The sequence below is a fragment of the Vitis riparia genome, chromosome 8 (genome assembly GCF_004353265.1).
Source record: "Vitis riparia cultivar Riparia Gloire de Montpellier isolate 1030 chromosome 8, EGFV_Vit.rip_1.0, whole genome shotgun sequence".
NCBI classification, from domain to species: domain Eukaryota; kingdom Viridiplantae; phylum Streptophyta; class Magnoliopsida; order Vitales; family Vitaceae; genus Vitis; species Vitis riparia.
In genome coordinates this window covers 15,272,547-15,291,607 of record NC_048438.1, presented here as the reverse complement: position 1 = coordinate 15,291,607, position 19,061 = coordinate 15,272,547, and the positions used below count along the sequence as shown (strand labels likewise).

General features: G+C 34.2%; 1 protein-coding gene and 1 non-coding gene across 4 annotated transcripts; both read left to right on the top strand.

Moving 5' to 3' along the window:
- Nucleotides 1-1,736: 1,736 nt before the first annotated feature.
- On the top strand, nucleotides 1,737-1,810 carry TRNAV-CAC. The gene has a single exon. It is a non-coding gene; the product is annotated as a tRNA-Val (tRNA).
- A 721-nt stretch (nucleotides 1,811-2,531) lies between these two features.
- On the top strand, nucleotides 2,532-8,215 carry LOC117921140 (PRA1 family protein A1-like). 3 transcript variants are annotated; one of them, XM_034838941.1, is made up of 8 exons: nucleotides 2,534-2,842; nucleotides 3,212-3,252; nucleotides 3,334-3,412; nucleotides 5,356-5,442; nucleotides 5,522-5,610; nucleotides 5,746-5,817; nucleotides 5,905-6,028; nucleotides 7,843-8,215. In XM_034838941.1, the coding sequence occupies exons 1-7, from the start codon at nucleotides 2,685-2,687 to the stop codon at nucleotides 6,006-6,008; spliced, it is 630 nt and encodes a 209-aa protein (XP_034694832.1). In that variant the 5' UTR covers nucleotides 2,534-2,684; the 3' UTR covers nucleotides 6,009-6,028; nucleotides 7,843-8,215. The 3 variants fall into 3 exon arrangements, with proteins under 3 accessions (XP_034694833.1, XP_034694832.1, XP_034694831.1); XM_034838940.1 differs by having other exon boundaries at nucleotides 7,785-8,215; XM_034838942.1 differs by lacking the exon at nucleotides 5,746-5,817 and having other exon boundaries at nucleotides 2,532-2,842; nucleotides 7,785-8,215.
- Nucleotides 8,216-19,061: the final 10,846 nt, after the last annotated feature.

The window sequence follows — 19,061 nt, the reverse complement described above, 5'->3', positions numbered from 1 at the left end:
ACACAAGCGGTGCTGGTTCTGGGGCAGTGGAGGATTTAATAGGCCTAGGTCCCCGTATGGATTGGGCATAGAGACGTGGCGAATGCTTATTGGCTGGTGGCCAGCAGACTTTAACGACTGCCATGAGGCTTTGATGCCGATCTAATCACCCAGATTCATCACGTCTACATCTAATTTCAATTTCATCCCACCATTTACTCAGCTGTTGAGATGCAAGTACACTACAACGTTAGCATGGCCCATGCCTGTCAACCTTTATTACCTCTCCTTATAAAAGAGAAGAATAATGTGTTGTTTTTTTTTTTTTTTTTTTTTTTTTGGGGGAAACAACGTTTTAAATTCTAACATCTAAGTTAGGATTGATGCACTCATGTTGTCTTTGTTCCTCGCATTGTTACCTATTGAATGTTATTAAAAGCGGATGGATCATTAAATAAAAAAAGTTATCTATTTACAGTTCAATAATCATATAAGTAATTGAATCGTAGTTGAATCGGTGATATAATAAATATATAAATTAATAATTTATATATTATATAAAAATAAAAATAATTATAAAAAATAATCAATATATAGAATTAAAAATTGTAATAATATTTAATTTTTATTTAAAAAATATATATGATATTTAAGTATGAATATATATTTAAGATTAAAGAAAAATAATAATATTTAATTTTATTCATATATCTTATTATATTTAAAATTTATTATATTAATAAATTTATATTATTTTCATCATATAATTGTTATAAAAATAAAAATGAATGTAAATATTTATATTTATTTAATGGTTTATAGAAGAAAAAAAAATCAATGTGTCTACACTAACATATGCTAAAACCATAATGGTATAATGGTTCATGCCTTATATTTAATAATTACAAGTTAATGGCTCAAATCCTCTTAGGCGCCAAAAAAATAAAATAAAATAAAACATTTTTCCTCATCTTCAAATGAATCCCACATCGATAAAAACAGTTTTTTTCATCTTCAAATGAATCCCACATTGAAAATTTGCAGCAACGGACTATTTAAATACCCTGAAACAATTACGGTATCACACATAAGTGTGGGCAATGGACTTGAATATGGCTTTGAGTAAACATAGGCTTTGAATGTGAGGAGCCCAAATAAATTTTGGGTTAATTAGCCTTTGACCGGTTCTTTAAGAATTAGACTGTTCAAACTCAATGGCCTAATCAACGATTCAAACAGTTCAATACCGGTTCAACTGCCAAATGGTTGGATCCAACAAACCGGATCGAAAAGGCCACCGGTTGATGATTCATCTGGTCCGATTGGCTAGTTCGATCCGATTTTAAAAACATTACCTATTCTAGTATCATGAATCTTACTATCATCCTATTAATGATGGAATTTTTTGAACAATACCCTACTAAGGTTTCACAAAATTGAATTTAATATGATGGATTTTGAAAAAATTTAAGTAAGGTAAAATATATTAAAAAGAGATAATAATTTATACCGCAACATAACATCAAATTGGAAGTTCATAAAAAATGAAAAAACATATTTCATAAGTTTATAAAAAATGAAAACATATTTTAGAAATAGCATAAAGCAATGAACTTATGGTCTGGTGTAATAGCAATGAATGATTTTTTAACATTTTCTTAAGTATGGGGTTCAAAACCCCTCATGTGAATTTTTGTATAAAAAATATACCTTCAAAAATTTAAACATTACATATATTTTATTGAAAACTAACATCTGTCTGGGTGGTGTAGTTGGTTATCACGCTAGTCTCACACACTAGAGGTCCCCGGTTCGAACCCGGGCTCAGACATGAATATAAGAAATAATGTGCTAGTATTATTTTTTTATTACTCCTTAAATACATATATGTATAAGAGTATAAATTATGATACAACTTTGTACCATAAAAATAATATATAATTTTAATCTACAAGAATAGATGGTTATACTTATATTATCATTATTTTTACACAACTTTTGTTGTAAAAGCATACAATTTTTTTTACTAAATTTTTAGGCTTCAAAGAGTTAATAGAATAATTTAAATATATATATATATACATATATATTTCTAAAAATTAGATAAACCAAATAAAAATATATGCAATATATGTATCAAATAAATTTTCCTCAATGATAATAATAACAACACTTGATGTGGGAGAGAAGTTTAAGAGGAGGATGAGTCTTTTCGATTTCATAGTCATGAGTCTTATAAATGAGGTAAAGAATAAAAGGAGGAAAAAAAAAAGGAAAATTTTAAATAAAATGGGAATTCGTCCGATCAAGTTATATTTATTTTCATTCTAAATGGTTGCCCTCACAATTATGAAAAGGCCAAAAGTCAACTATTACATTAGTATTTAGACATGAAAACAAAGAGCTAGCAAAAATACCAACAAAAAGGGGTAGTAATTCACATTTTTGAGCATATATTTACGATATATTATTATTATTATTATTATTATTAACTTTCTCTGGCAGTAGCCTCCCCGCAGCATAAAACGCGACCCAGCCCAACAGGGCCACAGATACTTAGGCCATTCCAACCCCATCCATCCACCGATTCCACCCACGCTCACGATTCTCCTTTTTCTCTCACCTCCTGCTTCCTCGTCGTCATCCTTTTCAATTACCACAAATTAAAATTTTTTTCCTAGGGTTTCACAGAGCACCCGATCGACATGGATTGGGGGAACGTAACAGCGGAAGATCTGATCGACGCTCTCCGAGAAGTTGACTGGTCAACACCCCCGCGCCCCCTCTCTGAATTCTTCTCTAGATTCACCCTTCCCAGATCTTACTCCAAATGGAGCAGTCGCCTCAAATGTAATTTCTACTAGTACGTTTCTCGTCCTTGCTCTTGCTTCTTCTTCATCGCCTCCTCTTCGCTTTTATTCCTCCTTTTGGTGTCTAATTCTGTTATTATTACTCTTATTGTTTTTCTTGTATTGAACTGGTTTGTATTTCGATCATCGAATTTGTAATATCCGTTTGGTTGCTGAGAAACTGGATGGATAGAGAAGGAAATTTATTTGAAATCCCATACTCTTAGCGGTGAAAATGAAAATAAAATAAAAATAAAATCAACTCGATCAGAACTGTACAAGTATTTTTTTCTTTTGTATGAGCTTTAATTTTCTAGCAGTAGGGTTTTGAAAATGAATTGATTTTGTTTTTTTGTGTCTTAAATTTTTAAATGTGTTTGCAGCTATAGGACGAACTACTTCATTATGATCGTCTTCATCCTTGGTAAGCCAAGAAAATGATTTAATTTCTGATTTGTTTAGTTGTGTATATTTGGGTACATGTTCATTAGCCTGTCAACTGCAGGGATGGGGTTCTTGAGGAGGCCAATTGCTATTGTTGCTGCTTTCTTAACAGCGCTAAGCATTGCTTTTCTGAATGATAGGTATGCTGCTTCATGCCTGTTCTGTTTTATTGTTATGTATCGTGTTGACAATCTTGAAGGAGGAGGTGTTGGAATACTTGATTACATGAAGCTGAACCTCATAATAGTTCTGCTCTCACGAACATTCTGTTAATAGAAATTTACTTGTCTGTGAATTGCATTTTTGCAACTTTCGTATTCTACATGTTATATAACTCTGTAACTCAAATCCCTCCCTGGTTTTAAGTTTATTATGATTTTGGCCAAGATAAGAGTTTTGCGCGCCTAGATGCAACCTTTAAAAGGCTAAAGGCGGTCTTTTTTTTTTTTTGATAGACAAAGGCTAAAGGTGGTCTTGATAATATTTGTTTTCCTTTGTCCACCAATTGTAGTAATATTTTTCTCATCTATCAATAATAATATAATGATTATATTTGACATACGCCACTAGGACAGCCAACTATTGCCCTATTCTTTCTTCTCAATCTCTCCTTTGCTCTTCCATTTAAAAAGTTAACCGAGAAGTTAACTAAACCCTTATTTCATAAAAAGGTTTGATCAAGTTGGGATCCAATACAAAACTCAAGAAATCTATATTAAATAGCATAGATGATAGAACCCATCAAAACTCAATGAATATTGAGGCTTAAAGTCTCTTAAAAAATATACACCAAAAGCCCACAAAGGCCTAAAACCTTTTGAATTTTTGAGGCTTAGGCCTCAACAACCTTGATGCTTTAGCCTCAAAGCTATAAGCCTTGACAGAGTGAGACTTAATCCTTAATTACCCTAACTGAGGCTATAGAAGGCTAATTTGCAGAGCCTAGCCTTAAGGCGAGCCTCAATAGCCTTTTAAAACATTGCCTAGATGCTAGAAAACTCTCAGATGGAAGATAAGGTCCTGGTTGTGACTTCTGAGTGTTCCATGGAAATCTGTGTTTAGTATAAGTCAAATTCCAACTCTGTATTTTTGCTTCCCTTGTTCATTTTTCAATCACTTTTTAAATAACTGAGTGCAGAGGAAATTTATTGACCTAACCTAAATTTTAAGCTGAATGTGGGGAGTGTTGCATTGCTGAGTGGTAGAGATGTTTGGGTCATCCTATTACAAAAAGGCAAAAAAAATTGAAAACAGTGAGATGGAGTGTCAAAGGATGTCAGTTGGTGAGCAATGATTTTGGCATCAGCTTCTAATAGAACTTGAAAGGGCAATCGATTTTGGATCTGTACAGTATTGTTCAAGTCATCCCCACCCTAGTGAGAGTAATGAAGGGGCTTTCATGCCATTCAGCAAGTGGGCACACAAATAGTTGTTTGGTGGAAGGGCCTTCTAAATGGTGGCAAAATTCCCAGTCCCTTAATTTTCATGCTGCAATAAAAGTGAAGCTGTAAGCCATGTGCAAGTTGCTAAGTTGGATGTTGTGCATGTCTTGAGAGATGTGGGGGGAGTCTGATTGTGCATAGATGGGCGGCTCCTGATTAGTAAGGATCATTCTGATGAATTTGCTATTCCACTTTTGACTATTGTCATATCTAAAGAAACTTTTGCATAATCTGTATGTCCTGTACAATTTTCAATATGGTTTTTGCCTCATTATCAAATAGATTTAGTTTGTCTTATTAGAGCCTTAGTCCCTAACCATGCCTTTTTTTGGCCATTCAGCTCTGTTGATGCAGTGTCATTTGTTAAATCTTAGGCCATCATTTCTTTCCTCATTAGTGATACAGTAATACTTCTTATTGAATTTATATCATGTCTCATTTTTCTGTATCGGTTGCTATAGAAGCAAAATTTGTTGATATAGACAACAAAAATGACTGCATTGGTGGAAGTGTAAAAAGGACATGTCTGGATTCCTTTTTTGTCTTTATACAACAATTGAGATGCTACCTGGTGTTTATTTTCCCATGAGTTATCATTCTTTCAGTTTTCCATTTGTTATTGCTAAGGATTGTTGTTACAGCTTTGCAGGCACTTTTAGTGAAAAGGTGACAAGAACTGTCAGGCAATTCTCTCCACATTTAGCTGCAAAGATGAGACCTCCTCTCACGTAAGTTTGTTGTTGGTCTCTCATTGCTCTTGCAGAGCATTTAGGAATGCTGCTTTTATAACTTTCTACTCATTACCAGGCCTGTTATTCGTGGGCGCCCATCAGCTAAAAGATCAATTCTTATATGTGGACGGCCACGTTGGGTGTTTGTCTTAATATTCTCTTCTGGTATTTATAAAAATTTTCTGATTTATTTCTTTATTCATTGCAGTGCAAACCAAGCCATTTTTATAATCTATTATAGTAATTTAGATCTCATGTTGACTAATCCTTTTTCCTTTTTCTTCTTTCCTCTCTCTGTAGTGAGCTTCATCCTTTGGTTTGTTTCTTGTAGTATCTTAACTGTTCTATGGGCATTGGCCATTGGTCTTCTTGGTATTTTCATCCATTCTTATTTTCTTCCACACTTTTTTCTCTTAGCATTTCGTTTTTTAATACTCTCTCTCTCTCTCTCTCTTGCAGCCACTATCCTCCATGCAAGCTTTAGAACACCGAACTTGAAAGCACGTTTAAACACATTCCGTGAGGAATTTCGTGCAGTTTGGCGCAATTATAGCGAATTGTAATTCCTTGGAGTTTGTAGAATGTAAGTGAGCTCTTGCTTGATCCTTCCATCTAGACTTTACTATTTATTTGTCATTATGCTTTCTTGTTAAAAGCTCTTCATTGGATTCTTGTCCCTATTCCCCCATTATAATTTTTTCTTTTTCCTAATAGGTTTCTTTTAGTAATATGGAATTATCAGTTTCCTTCTTTCCTTTGGTTCTTTTATTATCATCATCATCATCATCATTATTATTAACCTTTTTATTTGGTGAGTGGGGTCATTTTCATCATCATATTGGTTGGGTTTTCCTAACCTCGTGTCAGGGGAGAGATTTCAGGGGGTTATTATTGGGGTTTCTTATCACTTTGTTTCTGTGCATGCACTTTTTTTTTTTTTTTTTTTTTTTTTAATTTCCATTTTTTTGTGGGTGGGTGTGATGGCTGTTGTGGTGATTCAGTAAGAGTTAGTTACACAACCCAGAGAGATGTGTAAATAGAAAATGTAATTTTCACAAAACCTTATAATGTCACATCGAGTGTGTAACTTTCTTCCAATATCACATAGGAAGTTTAACTTTTACTGAAATTTCCAATGTCACAAAATTATTAGTCTCTCTTTAGGTTTCTTATAGAGGAATTGATTCCTTGTATTAACTAAGTGGAACAGTTGCTATCCCAAGAAAATACAACTCAGAGAAATAAGAAAATTAGTGGCCAGTTTGGCGGTGGGTGTATAGGTATTGTATACCTTGAGTCGCTCTTTTGGCGTCTCTTGTCAATAGATCTTTTCTTTACCTATCAAAAAAGAAAAAAAAACTCTTAAGAAAATTAGTAGCTTTGGCTTGGTGAAGTATAATTTGCCTATGGACTAAAATTTGTTATTACCATTGAGAGAATTTTGCCTTTAGTGTTCAGATGAGCTCATTTCCTTCATTTGGTTGCTTCAAACTGATTTTAAATTGGAAGAAATATTTGAGTAGTCCATCTGCTCTTGGGTTGGAGTCATTTGGTTGACTGACCTTGACTTCATGATTGGTTCATTACAACCTGTGTATAGACATGCTAGAGCCTCTGCCTGATGCGCCAAACTGAATGTGATCTTCCCTTTCAATGTGGTCAGATTACTGATTATATTGACCTTGTTTGTTATTTAGGGTTTCTTATATTTGCATGTTTTAATCTAAGTGAATAATCCGTGAAGTTGTTGTATTCAAATTTTCCCATGTCAACATTTTCCTCCAACCATTTTTTACTGTATCAGGTTGAAGCTTGCTAATTGTTATGACAGCATGAAGTGAATATAGCACCAATAGCACAGTCTGTTGTTGGTGGTCGCATGAAGTGAATATAGTGCCAATGGCATAATCTGCATTGATTTATCTTCTTTTCCTGCTATTCTGTTGATTCTTCAAGGCATTTAATGTTTGAAGAAGAAAATTGAACATTGTTAATTTGTAGCAAGCATCTCATTGTTGAATTCTTCAAGTAGATTAAGCAGAGCAGGATAAACATTTATTTTTGACCAGTCTATTCTATGGTTGTTTTTTCTTCCCTACCTTTAAAACTTGAGACATGCAAATGGTCTGAGGCTTGGCAGGTATTAATATTTGGTATTTACTACCGTTCACCTTATATTGATATTAAAACCATTTCATCCATGGAAGCATAGAAGCTGGAATTCAAATGTTTCAGAGATCGGGAGTGTGTTTTTTTTTGTTTTTTTTTAATCATAAACTACTCTTATTTTTGTTTGTTTAATTATGATTGTAAATGACAGCCTTTGCTTCTTTGTTTAGGTTATCTCCTGTTGATTGTGAAGCTAATACAGATTGTTCTTCTGAATTTGGGCTTTAGCTGCTGCTGCTGCACTAAAATAATTTGCTATAGCTCGACTGTGGAATTCTCTGGAGGTGGTCAATGATATATGCATATTCACTAACGGGTTGTAAATTGTCTTGAACACTTGCTGCTGTAAAGCAAACCGTTTCTTTATCATCCATATGCAGGAGAAACGTTTGAAGATTTTAATATGCCTTAAGCTTTCATTCTTAAAATTCTTGTGCCCTATCTAGACACCTTGTCTAGGTGACTGGAACTTCTGTAGTACTCTTTAAAGAAGTTAGTAGTTTAGTTGTATGAGTTCTATAGTGGGAAACCTTGTTCTTTATTTTTATGGATGGATCTCCAATGTTAATTTCAATATGAGCAGGAAAACATTGTTCTTTTATTTTTATGGAACCTACATGTCCAATGATAATTTCATTATGAGCAGGGCTACCATTTCCAGCTGCCATAAATTTAATTAGCCGGTACGTTAATATTTACTAGACATGCTTGTTGATAAAAAGCAATTTTTTTTTCCTCTCTTGCATGGACTACTGATATTGAGCTGGTTGTGCCGGTTCATTGGAGGTGAGTATTTCCTGAAGTGAATGTCTTGCGTCTTTGTGGAGATCGAACAGGCTCCAAAATGAATTAAAGGTTCTATAATGGATGCTGATTATCATGCGACCTGGTACAATGCACGAGCATGAGATTGGTGAAATTCGGTACATAGGAAGAGAGGAAGATTCTATGCCTTTGGTGATGTGCTGATGTTGAAAAAGGTGTACGTTTAAACATTGGGGGCTGGAGCCATGGAGTTAGGGAAGGCGAACAAAAATAGAACCTACCCGATAGGAAACAATTGATTCCCTAGGCTTCTCTTGCTTGGGCAGATTTCTTATTTGCCGTGCAAGGGAGTTGCGGAAAATGAATAAATCAAAGGTTTAAATTATTAATAATAGCAGGCACGGGGTAGAAGAAATGGATTTTAAACCGGAGATGAAAAATTCATGGTAGCCACCAACGTGCTATGTAAGCCACTTATCAACACTGGTAAACACGCGTTTTCAAATGTGAATGGGGCATCCGAATATTTAAGAAAAAGTTGAATCGGGGTTACTTTCGGGCCTTTGGTTTAGGACAAAAGCAACGATGTTCCAGTGGGTTTTCTGACTCGAATATTTTGTAATGTGGAGGCACGCATAAAGCTTTTCTTTTGCTTTCTCCTTTTTCTTCACTACGTTTCTCTTCATTCATTCACGAAACAACACTTCTCCTACGGTCTTTCCAAATCATCATAGGCTCCAGGCCATAGGAAGCCACGTGCTTGTAGCGATTACCTAAAATTTTTGGTGAGTGAGTTGCCAGTTGTAGCTTTTCCAAATCAAGGCTTACACTAGTTCATAGTTCATAGTGCAGAACCTGGCCTTGTATGCAATGAGAGTCGTACAGTCACCTGGATGAGCCGATCCACGTAAATGGCTTCCCTGAGGGCCAAGTGAGCGGCACTTACCAATTACCATGATGGTGCACATTCGTGTGCGCTGGCAATGATCTGATGCCACTAACATTTAAGTTATATTAATGATACACTAAAGCACTTTCAATGCCAGCCCAAAAATATGACTGGAAACATCTTTAAATGTTTTGATCCAGGACCACCACTCTCTCAGCCCTGTAACAATTGCTTTTGCAACTTTGGATTCTCAAAGGTGCCCTCACCCTTAACCCTTCAGCTTGGGAAGATTGAAGATTGAACCAATCACAATGGTATAGGCGGGCTCTCTCCCTCAAAAGCAGAAGGCGCTACATATCTGTATTAAATATTCAAACATTATTATCTTTTTTACTCATGTGCGTAGTACATGAGTTGTAACTCATTAAATCTGGAGTTTTGTCGGCAGAGTCTTTTAGGTTTTAGTAATATTATATTTTTTGAACTTTTTTTATTTTTATTTTTTTATTTTATATTACTTTACAGATAACTTTGTAACCATTAATGATATATAGAACACATAGTATTACATACCATTGAATATATTTGGAAAAAATATCAGAGGCATTTGGGGGTTACCTTCATTATTAAAGCTTAGATTGTAAGGCCTCTGATAAGATATCACAACTGCCACTAGTGCCTAAAGTGCGGGAGAGACTGCAAAGAGTGACCATTCCAATCTCATCCTTTGAATGATGTTTCCAAGTAGTTAACTGAAACAAAAACTCATATCAACAATTGACATGTGGTTTTTGTGGAAGGAAACTTGATGCGACTGTTAGCCGTTAGGTTCACAGTTGCCCCATGTTATTTTGGCCTCTTTCAAGCTCAGCCATGTGCTCCACTAATTCTTTCCCGCGTCTCTCTTCTTCCTTCTCTCACCACCTGATACCATTATTCTTTCACTAATTAAAGAGCTGGCACCATTGATGAATACTCTGTAAGCCGTGTGATGAGCAAGAATAAACTTGTTGATGGCTTGTTGACATGATGGGAGAAGAATTGAGGAAAAGGAAGAAGATGGAGCATTATCTGAAATGGGCGCAGGCCTTGGCCTCAGCTTCGGGCTTCATGCTGTTGATAGGCCTCGTGTGTTGTTGCATCAGCACTAAACCTCCCCAACATGGCGACTTAAGCGGCAACGATGCCAACTGCACTTGTGATGGCTATGCTGGTGTTTAATCACTCTACTCTCTACCTTTCTTAGATTTCATTTTCATTTCCTTTCCTTTCAAAGCTACACATTTGCTTTCCAATTTTTCTATTTGATTGGAGTGTGTAAGGATGTTTGATGTACATGAAGAGTTTTAGATGCCACTCATATAGATTTCTCTATGTCGATTCTATCAAATTAGTGGATAGAGCAATCAAATCACATATATTTTTTCATTAATCTGTTGTTTCTCTCTCTAATTTCCCAACATCCATCATGATCACCATTTTTTTCATTAATTTTGCCACTATGTGATGTTACTTGGCAATGACTAATTGCCCCACTCCCAGATCAGTCTGCAGTCCTGACTTTTTCAGTGCAACACTTTCTTTTGTTTTTTCACCTCCAAGAAACAAATTGGAAAATGTGTTGGGTGCTTAATTCTCTGTCGTGATGCTTTGAGACCGAAATTTAAGCAAGGACTCTGGACAGAAGTGTTAAAAAAAGCATAAGATTGAAGACTCTATTTCAAATTCCAGTATACATTAAATAGAAAACAAATGCTCTTTTCAATGCTTGTCTGGGGAGGTAGCATTCAAGTTCCACAGGTCAACTGAGGCATCCTTGTAAGAGTGTAGGAAACCCCAATAAACCAAAGTCAACTTCTGAACCGCAAAGTTTCTGCATAACATCCTCGATAGCTCAAAGACTTGCCACTATATTGATATAATCTATGGAAGGTTCAAACTTGGCATCCCATGGTCAGTTTCTTCCAGGAAAATGGAAGGGCGTGCTGTCGGCTCATAGCATGCGCATCTGGGTTTGCAGCCATTCTAATCGTGATGTGTCTTTGCAAGCTAGGCCACAGGCAACAGGAAAGATATAAACCGCCATGCAGAGTCACTAAAAGAGCTATGGTAAACAGATGGCGGCACATGGTTGCTCTGGACAGGAGTGATGGTGGCGGATCTGAGAGTTGAAGTGATCATATTGATTTCAGCATGTTGATGATGTCAAGCGAATGAGTTTTAGGTTGTGCAGACAAGTATGTTGGAGTATTCAATCCATAGTAAGGGTGTTTCAATATTCTCAAAGTTTATTTGGATATTACTCTGTATATTGGAGAATGGAAAATTTTCAATTTTAACAATAAAAGAAAGTAATCATTCTAAAATGAAAAAAAATAATTTAGAAGAATTTGAATAATGATTATATTCATGGGGTCATACGAAAGTTAAAGTGATTCATGGAAGGAATTTGGTAAGTTTTCCTCTTTAGTTTCCATTTCCTTTTTGACCCTTTACAATCGATTTGACTCAGGAGTCAAGCTTGCTTACAAAAATGTATGGCGTCCATCTCCCAACAAGGTTCTAATAAAGCTTGACTTACACTAGCGTAAAGTTGGATCCATTGTGGTCAAAACTAAAATCATTCCTTCAAGCCTTCAACTGAATTGTCTTATCTTTGTAATTTTGAAAGTGGACAATTAATTGGTAGTCTCTACTTACATACACTGTGGAAATTGGAAGAAGACGAAGATGGTGTAACTGTGGTTTTAGGTTTTCTATACAGAATGATAGTCTTTACTTCCATCAACCAATCTCCTGCAGACACCCATGGTCTTCAACGTCAATCAATTATATGTCAATGGGAGTCCATTCGTTGTTCATTCATAAGAAGATTTCTCCATCATTCTCAGTGACATTTATAAAGCAATTGGGCTGAATATTATAACTAGTACTTCATTAGAGTTTTCATCGACAGAAAGAGAGAAAAAAAATAATAAAGAAGGTGACTTTCTTCAACTAATCTCCAATCATGGAGGACCTCAGTCTATATCATCAGCTGAAAATTTGTGTATTTTTAAGTTAAAGAAATTAGGCAGCTGAAGGGATCATTTTGGGTTTGTCCTGCTCTTATAATCCAATGGTATCGAACTTTGGGTTTCACCTTATACTCAATTAATCATGCCTCCATGTGTCGTGGGGGTTTAAGAGGTGAACAGATGAAAACAGATGAAGTTGAATCAAAACTGTCCTTACAAAAGGGGTGGAGATGGTGATATTATTATACCTAACAATAATTGGCTAATAGAAACAATTTCTCATGTGTATTAGAGCGAGACCTTAAAATCAAAGCACAACCTTCTCTTAAGCTTATAGTGAGTTTTATCATAGATTGATCGAGTTGCAAGAGATAACTCATCGGATTGTTCAAGTCAATGTTTTCAGAACCGGACCGGTGATCGAATGACTCCTATAAAAGCCATCCTCAGCAAGGGCTTAAGATGGGATTGTGGGCTCAAAACTCAGCCCACATAAAGTGGAATGGGTATGTGGGCCGTGTCATAAGACTGGCCCAACATGTCCTTTAGTAAAATCTATTTTAAGTTCTATGGAAAGCTTGGTAATATTTTCATTTTGTAATTTTTTTTAAAGAAAAATTAAAATCATTTGAATTGGCCGGTTTCCTTGGAATCGGCCGGTTCGTCTGGTTCACCGGTTGAACCGCCGGTTCGAACGATTCAACCCCGGTTCGATCTCAATCCGGTCCAAATGACCGGATCGGACCGGAATGATGACCGGTTGACGATTGGACCGGTCCGACCGGCCGGTCCGGTCCGGTTTTTAAAACATTGGTTCAAGTTCACCAATGCCCTAATTGTTCTCACAAGAAAGATGGAGAAAAAGCATTTATAAGACTCTAAAATTGAATTGCAGACAAAATAGCTTTGCTCCATTGAAATGTATGTTCCAAGTACTAGATTATAACTTACAAGAAGGTTCCGTAGAGAACTGCAAGGCCTATTTCCCAACCATATTGGATAATTGTTTGGTTATATTTAGGCACAAGGTGGGGCGATAGAGGATTTGGTGAGGCAGAGGTGGCGATCGAGGCGGTTGCTGAAATCCATTCTTGAATAATCTCACAATTTTTCTATGTTACACTTTGTTTGGCTCTAGATTTAGAAATTCAGATCTTTCATAGTGAGACAAATGTAAGGCTGTTAGGAAATACTTCATACCCTATCTTCTTCCAAAAATGTTATTCAAATTTCATAGAAATAATTTTTTATTTGATATAATTATAGAGTTTTTTAGCCTTACAATTTACAATTTACAATCCCATTCACTGCAGGCTGAAAGCAGGAAGGAAGTTGAGAGGCAAGAGGCAAGAGCCTGGAGCTTATCCCAGAATACAAATTTTCGACGATCGAACAGACACATCTGACTTTTCTTTGCTTTGACTCGGTAGAGATTACTTTGCGTATAATTCAAGGACGGTTATTAGGAGAATATCTCCGACACGGTCTCTCAACAGCGATGGAAGAAAAAAAGTTGATTTCCTTACATAGTACTATTGAATCTGAAAATCTGAAATTTGACTGTACGTCACATGCATTTTATCTCATAACATGAGGCTTCAGTATAAAACGTGTGCATTTCCTTGACCAAGGAATCAGTCATTTTGACTATTATTTTTTTCGACTTGAGCTGAATTTTCTTATGCCCTTCAACTATATAAGCAGATGAGCAACCGAGATAAGTTTATGCATTTAAAGCGGATATACAAAGACGATAAAGATGAACTCGGTGGTTGTTGCTATGATCGCTGTTTGGTGTTCGGTAGCCGTTGTGGCTGTGGTAGTAGGTCTTCTATGCAGGGCGCGAGGTTATAATGGCAGACCTGGCCGTCTGTCTGGTGGCCATTGGGGTATGGGCGGAGGGGTTGTCAACGTTGGTGGTGGAGGAGGAGATTTTGGAGGTGGGGCTGTCCACGTTGGTGGTGGAGGGGGAGGTTGTGACGGTGGCGCTGGCGCTGGCGGAGGAGGCTGTGGTGGTGGAGGTGGAGGTGGAGGTGGCGCTGGCGCTGGCGCTTGCTGAAATCAAGTGATAAAATGATGTTGCAGTTGCTTAATTGGCGTGGCCTCATTCTTGATTTTGTGACGTTTGTTATTGTAGAAAATATATTTTGTGAAATACGTTTCTTGTACTTCGTAACTGTAGATATTATATTTACATTAAAGGAAATTTTTTATAGTTTGATGTGTTCATGGAGTTTGCTGTCTTAATTAGACGCTGTTGCCTGCAGGAATTCAGAATGAATAAGCTCTCTGAAAACCAATTTCAGCTCTTCACTAGTTTGGGTGTAAATATTAGACCGTGTAACTATTAAATTTAAAATAATTAATTTCATATTATATGAACCAATATACCAACTACTTCTGCTTTCTGTATTGCATTTTAGCATTTGCTACCTCAAAAATAATTCTATAATTTATAATTTTTTAATTTTTTTTATTTTCAATATTTATGATTAATTTAAATTTTTAAAATTTAAATAAAATATAATATTATATTATTAAACATAAAAAATAACTTATATATATTAGGTTTTTATTACAAATTTAATTTTTAATCAAAATTATTTGTTTTATAAAATAAGTAATATAGAAATTTGAAAAAAATGAAGAAAAATGATAAGAAATATAAATTTATGATTGATATATATATATATATATATATATATTTTAACTCTTTAATTTATTTTATATTTGATTGAAAATGATATATAATAAGTGATAAGATAATTTATTACGTCTCATCGTCAATTTATTATCACATCTTTTATTTTATTCATATCATATCGAGTCAATAAAAGATCAACTTAGTGCATATGTTGCACAAATACTAGGACTTCCTAAATTACACATTTATTTCAAGTGTTGGGACAATCCTACATTATAGGTGCATGCTCTCTAATCAACCTATGGACGCAAAATCTACGCTAAGCTAAATCTATGCAATTTAGTGATATAAATATTAAAAATTGTAGATTAATTTAAGGCTTACAAAATGTACCTTTCATTTAAATGTTTCTATATCAAAGTGTTAACCAAACAAGATGATCTCATTTACTATGATGATCTTCCACCTAATCACTCATTCTCTAGACCTTGGCACTTGTATAGAATGATTACACAACCTTCCACTTGTGTAAAGTGACTACATAACCCTCTTAAGGGAGGGGAGGATGGTAGCTCTGTCTAAAAGACAATGGTCAAGTTTTTCTAGATTTAAGTAACTTGAGTACATTTTAGGTTTGAATCGCTTGATTTCATCGACTAGTCATAATTAATTATTTAGTTTTATTGAACTTTAATTAATTAATTAGTTTAATATAAAAAAACTAAAAATAATTAATCATAAAATCTCGTACAATCTCATATTTTTACCAAAATGCTTTTATGCACATAAATAATTAATTCTCCAAAAAACCTCAAGTTTCTATGTTGATAAGGAATATGAGCTCGAGTGAGAACCATTAGGACCTATAAGAAAATCTTGGCTCCTTCAAAATCTAATTTTAAAGTTAACTCAACACTCCGTTAAAGAGATTTAATTACACTTAAGTATCCTATAAAATTAAATCAAAATAAGAAGTTTGGGTCTATGACCTATTATCCATTACATGGTTACTCCCCATGAATTGGTGTTTGGAATCTAATAAGGTAAATGTTATCAACCTCTTAAGATTACATTTTCAATCCTTAAGTCTCACATCCTCTTATCATGTGATCAATTGACATATTCTACCTCATAAAGAGAATATATCAAATTCCACAAAACATTGAAAATTATGATAATAGTTTTCTTGATCACAAATCCTTAGTATCACTCAAGTAAACATAATGATTGAATCTTATCATGAGATATTATGATGTTTATCTTAAAAGTATATGTTGTTATCTACTTTAATCAATCATGATTCAGTTCGTATAGAATATATGATAATCTTAAGGTCTTATCTATAGGTCAAAACCACTAAAGATTTTATCACGAGCTTATTATTTTCTTAAGGCTGAGAGTCAATGTAAGATAGTAATTTGGTGCATTATGATTACTTAATTGATAGATAATATCATGATTCATAATAAATCATGTTCAATGTCTAACTATATACACTAGTATACTTATTATGAAAAAATCATTTCAATGATTATGATAAGTTATTCTTCTAATTAGAATGTAGTATACCACCGTTTATGATGAATTACCCAATTTCATGAACTGGTATGAACTCATATTCTTGTAAGGTAACATTTCTATTCCACCAGTCATATATGGTATTCATGTAAGAGTCCAAGAAATTCCAATAAACCAAAAGCCAATCAAAAGTAAAGTTATGAATCGTAAATTTCTACATGAAATTCTCACCAACTCAAACACTTGCCATTACACTTACATAATCAATGGAAGTTTCGAAGTTGACAACCCACGATCAGTCTCTTGAAGGAAAATGGAAGGGTATGTTATTAGGCTCATAGCATGCGCATCTAGGTTTGCAGCCATTCTAATCGTAATATGTCTTATATATGAAACTAGGCTAAAGACAACAAGAAAGTAATGAATTAAAGAGAATTTTGGAAATTATGTCCTAACATTCTCATTAGGGAATATTTATATATAAATATATTTGAGTTCTACTATAATTTAGACTCTATCTCGTACTATAATTCAAACTTTATATTCTACTATAATTCAAACTAATAATAATAAAATAAATATTAATAGTTAAGTTAAAGATAAATATTTAACTTGTTTAGTTAGAAAGAAATCAAACCACCATACACAACCACCAGAAGAGCTATGACATATAGATGGTGGCACATGGTTGCTCTGGACAGGAGTGATGATGAAGGTGGTGGATCTGGGAGTTGAAGTCATAATTGATTTCAACATGTCGATGATGTCAAGTGAATAAGTTTTATTCTGTAGACAAGTATGTTATAATGTTCATTCCATGGTAAGGGTTTCAATCTTCTCAAAGTTTATTTTGATATTACCCTATATTTTGTGAAGGGAAAATTTTTAATTATAACAATTTCTCTCATTTTCTGGGATAACTCATAGGCTAAGAAAAGTGGAAAAGAGAAATAATAATAATAATAATAATAATAATAATAATAATAAAAAATGAAAATAAAGAATAATCATTTTAGTGAATTTGAATGATGATTATATTCATGGGTCATACGGAAGTTTAAAGTGATCTTCATGGAAGGAATTTGGTAAGTAAATTCCTCTTTAGTGTCCATTTCCTCTTGACTCTTACAATCGATTTGGCTCAAATAGTCAAGTTTGCTTACAGAAATGTATGGCCTCAAGAAGGATCCGTCTCCCAACAAGGTTGTGATAAAGCTTTACTTACACTGGCGCAAAATTGGATCCAATGCAGTCATAACTTCAATCATTCCTTCAAGCCTTCAACTGAATTTTCTTATCTTTGTAATTATGAAAGCAGACAATTAACTGGTAGCTTACATGCTTTATACCTCAGATACAGGAAGAAGAATTTCTCCAATATTTAATATTATTTGAAAATCCCTTTATAACTTATAATTTAATAAGTAATCTTTTCCTTAGTAGCATTAATATTTATGATTTAAAATATCACTAGAACATGTGATATAATAAAATAAAATGGTAACATGACTTATTATATCTTTTAATTTATTTTAACCTCCGTATTCGATACAAATTATTATTTGCTTCATAAAGTTAGCCAAGAGACTTTTTGAATTACTACACATTTGTTTCAACTACCTTTTAACTCCACCAAAACTCACCTGCGAACCAACGAGGAGTGTGGCTAAAAGTGGGCCCATCATAAGGGAGTTGAGAGTGGCCCAGATTGCAAGTTCCCATCCAAGGAAATTGGGTGACTTTTCTTTCGGTTTGGCTGTGAACAGGGTAGGGAGCGGTAAACGAACAAGGCAAGCATGGCATTGGCTACGAGGGAAACGGCTGCCGTAAAGTTACTTACATGACATGCGTCTGAATTTGGCTGAAGCCATGCACACAAAACTCCAGTATTTCCTTCAATCTTCACTTCTCAATTCTCATGACCCGAAAACCTACCAAGAACCAGACGAAATTTCTTCTCTCTTCAATTACAAAAGAGCAATTAATAGATTAATTCATGCTTGTCCAACAGAAATCCAAAGAAGATGAAAGTCACGGTCTGATTATAATTTTGGGTGTGGCACCTACACTCATTATGTTTATTATTGAAAAGAATCCCAAATCTAAATTATTTTGTATAGAATATTTTTTAATTTGATATATTATTATAATATTATATTTGTTTTATAAAATAAGGGTTACTTTATTGAATTTGAGTTATTAATAATATATTTTATAAATATTTTAAGGTATGTGATAAAAGATGACCTTTTAAAAATTATGCATGGAAAGAGATATGAGAGAGAATGAAATTTACTAATTAGGGGCTCGTGGTTTAACATATAGATAAAAAAAGTGAGAAAACATAAGATGTTTTAAAATCTTAATAACTATATTTGATTTTTTTTTTCTGTAATACTTTATATGGTATAGTGAAATGATTTTCTCTCATTCATGAATATAAGGATAATTGATTAAATCACGTTAAAACGTATTTTCATGTGAATTATTTTATTTTTATGTTTTTAAATTAAACTTATTTGCATAACCTTTTGCTACACAACAATTGTAAGTTTTGTATGCAAAGGACGTGGTAATATGGTTGAGAAACGTGAGCCTAAGTAGGCTTTGGTGG

What these genes read in the sequence shown, in the direction of transcription:
- LOC117921140 (XM_034838941.1), top strand. Translation starts at nt 2,685, where the DNA reads ATGGATTGGGGGAACGTAACAGCGGAAGATCTGATCGACGCTCTCCGA. An exon ending in CTCAAATGTAATTTCTACTA is followed by an intron (nt 2,843 to 3,211) that starts GTACGTTTCTCG and finishes ATGTGTTTGCAG; the next exon opens with CTATAGGACGAACTACTTCA. An exon ending in TGTCTTAATATTCTCTTCTG is followed by an intron (nt 5,611 to 5,745) that starts GTATTTATAAAA and finishes CTCTCTCTGTAG; the next exon opens with TGAGCTTCATCCTTTGGTTT.